This window comes from Manacus vitellinus, unplaced genomic scaffold (assembly GCF_001715985.3).
Source record: "Manacus vitellinus isolate BGI_N305 unplaced genomic scaffold, ASM171598v3 scaffold_44_pilon, whole genome shotgun sequence".
Classification (NCBI taxonomy): domain Eukaryota; kingdom Metazoa; phylum Chordata; class Aves; order Passeriformes; family Pipridae; genus Manacus; species Manacus vitellinus.
This window is the reverse complement of record NW_021940565.1, coordinates 2,473,121-2,481,776: the sequence shown is the minus strand read 5'-3', so window position 1 is coordinate 2,481,776 and position 8,656 is coordinate 2,473,121. Positions and strand designations below refer to the sequence as shown.

Here is an 8,656-nt window from a genome sequence, read left to right as displayed (position 1 = left end):
GAAGGGCAGGGGAGTTTGCGCTGCTTGAGACGCTGAGTCTGGAATGTGGGTTTTACCGGAATTGCCGGCTGTGCTCATTCTGTGATTCGGTGATTTCCTTGCCTGTATTTGTATTATGTGACAGATGTGGTCCCCGTAACGCTCTGTTTTCTAAAATTTAAATGGTTAGAGGGTGGGGGTTTTTAATCACAGAATTATTGGAGTTGGAAGGTCATCCAGTCCAACCCCTCTGCCAAGGCAGGGTCACCTGGAGCAGGGGACACAGGAACGTGTCCAGGGGGCTGAGAGCGTCTCCAGAGAGGGAGACTCCACTACCTCCCTGGGCAGCCTTTTAATGAAAGTCAGGATGCTACAACTAGACTGTTCGTGCTGATATTAATGATATGTAAAACTATTTACTCTATTTCCAGCAGTAATTCACCTGGCTATTGGCAAAACATCTGATACACTACCTGCAAAGTACAAAGTACTCTTTCCTGCAGCAGTATAGACATCAAAATATCCCCTACAAAAAGACAAAAGCCAGAAAAAAAAAAAGATCACCTTTGTATCAGCTTTGCTCTTAAATGAGTGTTTCTGGCTGTAATAAATTAAGCTGGCATTTTTAAACTGTTATTCCTGAAAATGGATTTTCGATTTAATTTTGATATTGATGAAAATGAGGACAGTGAAGCAGACACTCACTTCTTACTGCTGGGCTCTCCAAAACACAAGCAGGAACCCGTGGGACAGAGCAGGAAAACTGCCGATGCTGGAGCAGACTCCATCCCAAGGCCAGGTGCTGCAAAGCACCAGGATGAGGCACCCAAGACAAAGCACTGTGTGAAAGCTGCCAAGGAGCACATTATACCTGGAGATCTCAACAAAATATTGGAAAACAAAGTCATGGAAACAGTGTTGGACCTGTATCATGTAAAGGTGTCTGTGCTGGAAATGACGTGTTTGGGTGACGCCGACAGCGAAGGCATCGTGTCCAAAAGTGTCTCTTCTCACTCTGATCTCATCCCAGGAGTCTATGAAGGAGGACTGAAAATCTGGGAATGCACCTTTGATCTCATGGACTACTTTTCTGAGGCTGAAATACAGTTTACCAACAAGACTGTACTGGATCTTGGCTGCGGGGCTGGATTGCTGGGAATAGTTGCCTTAAAAGGTAAAGCTGAAAGAGTCCATTTTCAGGACTACAACAGCACAGTGATTGAGGAAATAACCCTGCCTAACGTGGTGGCCAACTGTGTAAATGAAGGCATTAGTGGAAAGGACAGAAAAACCAGCAAACCTCCTGCCAAGAGGCCCAAGAAAGCAGAGGGCTCACCTGATGTGCTCACCAAATGCAGATTTTTTTCTGGAGAGTGGTCTGAAGTCACCCAGCTCCTGTTAAGCAGCAACAAACCCTTTTCAAAGTATGATATAATTCTCACATCTGAGACCATCTATAATCCTGATTATTACAGTGCTTTGCATGATGCGCTGGCTCAGCTCTTGGATAAAAATGGCCACGTGTATTTGGCAAGCAAAGTGCATTATTTTGGGGTTGGTGGTGGTATCTACCTCTTTCAGAAATTCATTGAAGAGAGAAATGTGTTTAGAACCAGTATAATTAAAACCATTGATCAGGGACTGCAGCGATGCATTATGGAAATGGCCTTTAAAGATTCCAGTTAAAATTCAACCACTAGTCCTTAAAAAAATAACTTAAAAATGTTTTAATCCTCCTATCTCTTTGCTTTTTCCTCTGTTATTCTGGTTGACAAATTAAGGATGGTGGTTATTGAAATGTTTGACAAACTCCATCTGACTAGAAGCAAAGGACTTTTCTGACACTGATTTTGCATGGAAAAATGGAGTTCTGCTTAAAGCAGCATCTGTTTCTGCTAATTAATTGCCATTGATATGTATTTAAAAATTAAGGAAGTCACTGTCCCCAGTCCTCCCCTTTCACTTTGTCAGCACCAGAATTGTATGTCACAGGAACAGCTGTGACCTGCATGACATATGTCTCGTGGGATGACCCAGGAATGACGTGACATACTGTAGCTGAATGAGACAATTTAGCATCCTGAATTAGTGCAAGAGGCTTTTCTCGAGGGTTGGGCCTCCCTCAGGTACGGTCTAACTGCAGCCAGATTTGGGCACAGACCACGCACCGGTGAGCTCTGCTGTTTTGCCACCAGAGGGGGATGTGATTGTATTTATCACTTGTGTCCTACCCTGCCACCGATCTCACAAATCCGGGTAATATTTCCCTGTGTAATGCACACATGACTTGCTCAAGCCTTTGAAAAAGTGTACCAGAGAATATCTACTGCTGTGGGCTCTGAATATTCACATTCAGATTCTGACATATCGCTCTCTATTCAAGCAAGTAATTGGGAAAAGTGATGCTGGTTTAGAAATGAATAAAACAATTCTGTTTCAGAAGCTGACTCGAAAGTCTGTACACAAGAGGAGCTCCTTACAACAACCAGCCAGTAAGCCTATGAGTGCAACAGTGGAGGATGGCAGAACTGAGCTTTAGGTGACAGCTGGGAAAGGAGACAAATCACTGTAATAGCACAGTTTAACTACATTGCTGCACTTTTTTTTAAAAAAGGTTTTTTACAGAAATTAACTGCCCCATTTTCGAAAACTTGCTGGGGTTTTACTGAGCACCCACACCTCTTTCATCTCTTCAGCAGTTTGGCAGGAGAGAAAGCATTCAGAAAAGCCTGTGTGCAAGGCACTGCTGTTTCCTAGGCTGAAGACAGTGATGGTGCTGAAGAAATTGCCTTACCAAAAATGCAAACAAACCCAAAGAAATAAAAAACTCCGGTCCTGAGTGCTCAGTGTCACCAGCAACTAAGAAAACCAAATCCATTGCATGTTTTGTCTTAACAAAAAAAGAGACAAAAAGCCATTACACAGCTCTAACATGTAGATCAAGGCTACTGCTTCTCATCATGCACTGATGATGGGAGCCCTTGCAGAAATATAAAAAAAGAGACAGAAAAAAAAAAAGAGATAGTCAACCAGTGCAGTAAACTGGATGCAGGGATACTCAGTGTAGGGGAGAAGGGACAACAGTTTGAGGGGATGGAAAAACTTATTACAGCAGCAACCTAAATCACTTTAATTATTGCATAAAAGTTCCCATCACTGAAGACTATGAACATCAGCCTAAAGATTCCTATTTTGACCCTATTGCTATTAAGACAGAGTCATAGAGGATTTCCTGTACTTTACAGAAGAACCTTAACTACTGTTGTTTCAGACTATTTTAAAGTGGTCCTTTGGAAACTAGTGAATCTGGCCTTTCATAGGCTAGGAGAGGGAGGAAAAGCGCAGTAAGTTGTACCATGACTGTCACTGTGCTTTGGAAATTTTTCTCATTGACTCTGAAACTTATTGACAACAGATAACTGCTGGCTACAAACTGAGGAACAAAGGTTTTATCTTTGGCAGATCAAGAAATTACTGTTAACAGTTTTTGTTGGAACAGGGAAGCTGGAAACAAACTGATTTACCATTTTTCAAACCTTTTTGACAAAGACAAATCATGGCTTGCACACGGATTGTTCTACACCTGCTGAGTCTGGTGCTGTGTCAGAGAACCACACCTGAAATAATAAGAAATGCTGACCACTATGACAAAGAATATGGTTAAGAACAAGAATAGCAAGTATTTTTTGATGAATAAAGGAAGAAGGTACTTACAATCTTCTACTATAACATTTCTTCTAGATAATATCCCATGATCAAACTTGCTGTCTTAGGTTTAAATACTACACTTTTACTGAGTATCTTGCTCAAACATAGCTCTGTTTCTGTGCAAATACAGCATCAGATGTTTTAGGACTTCAGCAGAAGACTGCTAGAGCCATAGTCTCAGTGGCTGCACACCTGCAAAACAGGTAACCCCACACAGTATAATTAAATTCCCCTTTCAGAGTTACAGATGGGAAATAATGAAGGATGTTTTTCTCAGGTGAAATCAGCAAAATTAGCATTGGGATTTTCATAATTCCAAATGAGTTCTGGTCTTAAAATTCAGTAGATAGATGCTGAGAAGCAGCAGGATTCAACACTTAGTTCTGTTGGCTGGTTGTTCTGTTGGTGTTTCAACATAAAATACCTGCTTTTTCTCCCCTCATCCCATCCCCTCACATTTTGAACAAGCCATTACAATAAGAAATCCGGTCTAAATTAGGTCTTTCCCGTAAGTGTCGTGGAGAGAAAGATTAAAATCACTCATTAAATACCTCAGGAAACTAAATTAAAAAGCTTGTTTATTTTAACAGATACTATCCTTACTGATGACTTCCCTTTCAAGAGCATTTGCTAGTTTTGGGAAACGAGGCTATTTAAAAATCAGGTTTGTATACTGGCAATTACAGTTATTTTACTAGAGCTTAGGGGGGAAAAAAAAAAAACATGAGAATGGAAGTGGGAAGTGCCCAATTTGCAAATTACTGACCTGTATGCTATTCTTGGTTAGGAGGCACACAGACATTTAATCATGCTCTGAAATCAGAATCTTAATGCAATCATTATGGCATTTGAAGTGGTGCAGCACCAGGTTCAAGAGATCCTGCTCTGAGGTGATTATTGGGATGGAGATACCTGAACTCTGCTAATGAGGAATGGACTGAAAGTTCTGAGGATAAGAACAGGAAATTCCTCTCTGCTCAACCAAAACAAAGCCACAGAAAGGTGACATAAGATGGGTAACTAGTGTAACAAGGCAGTAACAGCAGGATTTTTTTTTATTTGTGATAGAAACTGGACTAAAGCCTCTCAAATTTCATAGTTTTTACTGTGAGAGTCACAGGCACATTGAAAAGAAGCAGCTACTCTATACCACCAGATACTGGTGGATAAGTGCAATAGGAGCCACAGCAAAGGGAAGAACTAGAATTTATACACAAATACCTCTTGAAGGCTGCAAGTCAACAATGTGTTCCCTTGAAATCCACAAGTGAATTAAAGGTAGACTGGCAGGAAACAAAAAAAGTGAAATTTGTGGCAAGTCATCTCACAACAAATAAAGGGCAACATCCTGCCACAACAGGAAGCAGGTGAGTTAATTCACACACTGTCTAGGGGTACTGGGTTTGCCAGGAGGTGGTTATAACAATTATTGCTGGAAAAAAAGAGAAAGGAAAAAAAGCATGATTATTCTCACAGGGAATAAAAGTGATATAGGGGAATCAGAAGGAAAGGAGCATTGGCAGAATTTGACATTGCCATCAGTCTGTTACGGGGGAGGATCTTACAGGAACACCAAAAACATTGATCATTACTTTTATGGAACACAGATGCTGGATTTTCAAAACCACGGAGTAAATCAAAGATTTAGATCATTGGTGAAGAACTGTAACAGCCAACTCCACCCTCCACACCAATTTTTGTTAGTGTGGATAAGATGAAAAGCCTAAAAAGTGATAGAAAAATAAAAGAAACTGAAAAAAACCTCTGGTCAAAAGACAAGAGAACAGGTTTGGTCCTGTGGTGTTTTAAGCTGATGGCAAAATCCTGATGTGTCCTAAAATATATCAGTGAGACAGGACTGGATGAAAACAAACTGGAGGTCAGATAATGTGGAAGTGTTTAATTAGACAGCACATCAAAAGGAGAGGAAAAGGCTTAGAACTACATATTCTGCACAAAGGAATGAAAACTGAGGTATCTCTGGGGATTAATGACAGTATTATAAATTACTGCAGAGTCCAGTTACTCCAGATTTATGCCTACATACATGGACACATTGAACTTTTATTTATAATCAAAGTACAGCTCACAGTTAGGAGTTTTGAACTGCTCATTGTGTTCACAGTTTATTTCTTGTCATCTGACCATGTAATTTCATAGTCTGTATACACTTTCTTCAGTATCTCTACAGTCACTGAGTGATCTGCTTTTCCATAGCCCTGCAAGACAGAACAAATGTTTATTGGACATGTACAGTAAGTGTTCAGAACCATCCAGTTCTTGTCTACACAAATGATCCAGTTGTGATTTGATACTTCAAGTTGTTCACATACAAATCAAATACAGGTTCTAAAAGAATTATTCTTGAATTATCATTTTTTCCTGTTGTCCTCTCCAACTCCTCCCCTAATTCAAGATCTAGAAAATAAATGAGATGGGGTCAAGCAATCTCAAGTGGGAGGATGCATTTTTCACATGATTTCTCCATCAGAAAGCTTGTTTTAAAGTGTTTCAAACCCCTCAGCCACTGTATTTGCTGAATGTTCTTTTAAACCACAGAGATTGCATTGACCCACTTTAATGTATGGGCATACAAACATCTGATTTGGCTCAGCTGAAGGAAAAGGGAATAAGGCACCACATGTGCAAACATTTGAGTACTCTTCTAGCCACTAAAGAAATCAGTCTTCATGTTTTATTTATCTGCAATCTTGCCTTAGCTCATAATTGCTTAGTTTTAAGTATCTGTGCTCTTATGCCACTGCAATTCCAAACTAAGGCAAGGTCAGATGACCCATGTGATTTTTAACCCTCATTTAAATCACTGCTCAGTGTTACTTTCACTGAAATTTAAACCAGTTGTGGTAGAAGTTGCCTTTCCATTATTGTCTTACATGACTGAATGTGTTATCTTGATTTCTTATAATAGAACTGCAATTTTTTTTCCCTGTGAAAAAGCCTTTACTGCACAACAGTGCAGTGTACTGATTAAAACCTGTGATTTACGGGCTGTTTTCTTTTTCCAGTAATATTTCAAACAACACTTCACTTAGAAGACAGAAAAAAAATAGCTCAAGACAGCATTATCACACAAAACATGTACTCTTATTCATCACTGACTCAGCCCCAAGAGGAACAGCTTAAATAAACTGCATTTAAACTGCACAGATTAAAATTGATGTGTTATAAAATTCACACTTCTGAAAAATACCAAATAATGTAGTTATGCCAGTTGTAAAGCAAGAGCTTTACACTCAAAAGAGCTCACTCTTACCTTGGTAACCACTTTAAAGACCCCATCCAGCCTTGCAAATAGCAACACAACATCTACTTCAAAAGAAATCAATGACTATTTCTCTGATTTCCATAAAGAACCAGGTTAGTTCTGCTTTAGAATCTGACAACAAACTTCCAAGTCAAGAGAAGCATTAAACCAATGTAATTAATATGTTAACTTCTGACCTGCAACTGAGGTCATCTGGCCCTCCAGGTCTCTGCCTGACAAGCCCTCATGGCAATAAAACTCTGATTTTACATCATGCTCCTGTGTAAGCATCAAAGTACCAGAAGCAGAGAAATGAGGTATTTTGCACAGATAACAAAAGCAAGAGTTGACCACTGCCATTAACACTAGTTTGGCAGCTGAGTAACATAGGTGTGAAGTCTCACCTAAAGACACAGTTGTGGTGAGGACTTAAAATTACAAGATTTTAACAAAAGAAGCACTGCTTTCCCACCCCACAGAAATCCTAAAGAGGTTTTTTTTTCTTATGATTCCAGGTGCCAAGAGTCATCTTGGAACAAAAGCATCACTAACAAACATTCAAGGCCCAACCTTCACCACTCATTTAAGGTAAGCAAATTTGAAGTAACCATCACTTACTATAGAAAATTAAAGGAACTTAATAGAACTATTTTCTTCCTGTCTAAATTGAAAGCCTAGAATCTTTACTCACAGTTATTACTACAGAAGCAGCTATGCTTCATCACTGAGCAACACCAGGGCCAGACTACAGCATTTCCCTGCATTAGAGAAATGCTGAACACTTATTAAGTCTTTCCTAAAGGAACTGAGCTTACATGGAAATATAAGAAGTAACAAAAATGCTATTTTTATTCCACAAAACACATTACTACATCTTCACCTACTAAAAATTCACACCTAAACCGGGTCTACTCTTCTCACCCAACATATACACAGAGTAACAGACACGATTTTCAACACTTTTGTTGGCAAATAAAGATCATGCAATAACTGGATCAAGTCCCTGTAGCTACAAATGGGCCATTCCTGCTCTAGCAGTAAGATGGAAAGACTGGATCAAGAGATGTCTACTTTCATTTTTGGTCTTGATTATAACTTAACCTAATGCTGAGTAATAGCCAACTTTATCTTTTTGGTCTCCCACCCTAAAACTATTGTTTTGCTAATCTATCTCACAAGTGAGCCAGGTGGGTTTTCCAGTTAATGTGATGAAAATTGCCAAAAACCACCATACTACAGAACATCAGAGACAAAAGGATTTAAATGAATACGAGATGCACTTACTGTAGAGAGCCCAAATACCCTGATTTTCTTGTCTTTGCTATTGTGATCAATTTTCCCTCCTCCAAGGCACTTGCACTCGTATCCCAGCTTTTCCATCTCAGGATTCACTTTTTCAAATATATGATCTGCACAAGAAGAATGGTGAGAGCCATCAGAATATGCACTAGGTATCAAGTACTCTATTTTCCACTCGTTTTCCTCCAGCTTTTTCCACCTACAAGAGAGGGACATTTCTCTTCACGGGTATAGAAAAGCACGTAAAGTTTTTTTATTTTAGTTTTTTCCTTAGCCCGTCTCGTTCTCCTAAACCGGGTTCGGGACTGGCACCTGACAGAGAGACGGGCCCGGCTTTCATGTCACACGAGGGACACAGAAAGGGGAGAACAGGGGCTTTCTGGGCCGCTCGGGACGGCGGCTCCC

General features: G+C 39.9%; 2 protein-coding genes and 1 long non-coding RNA gene across 3 annotated transcripts in view; 1 reads left to right on the top strand and 2 right to left on the bottom strand.

The window, feature by feature from the left end:
* The first annotated feature begins 363 nt into the window (after positions 1-363).
* On the top strand, positions 364-2,789 carry METTL18 (methyltransferase like 18). Its single transcript, XM_018078986.2, has one exon. It carries the CDS (start codon positions 625-627, stop codon positions 1,663-1,665), a length of 1,041 nt encoding a protein of 346 aa, XP_017934475.2. The 5' UTR covers positions 364-624; the 3' UTR covers positions 1,666-2,789.
* Positions 2,790-3,498: 709 nt separating this feature from the next.
* LOC108642658 lies at positions 3,499-4,106 on the bottom strand. Its single transcript, XR_001922682.2, has 2 exons — positions 3,694-4,106; positions 3,499-3,596 (listed from the first exon to the last, which is right to left on the bottom strand). It is a non-coding gene; the product is annotated as an uncharacterized LOC108642658 (long non-coding RNA).
* Positions 4,107-5,567: 1,461 nt separating this feature from the next.
* The window catches only part of PHPT1 (phosphohistidine phosphatase 1), a 3,775-nt gene continuing 686 nt past the window's right edge, over positions 5,568-8,656 (bottom strand). The window contains exons 2-3 of the mRNA XM_029962224.1: positions 8,237-8,450; positions 5,568-5,906 (exon numbers count right to left, since the gene is read on the bottom strand). Of these exons, the coding sequence (XP_029818084.1) occupies positions 5,814-5,906; positions 8,237-8,450 (307 nt within the window). The 3' untranslated portion in view covers positions 5,568-5,813. The remainder of the gene's footprint in view (positions 5,907-8,236; positions 8,451-8,656) is intronic.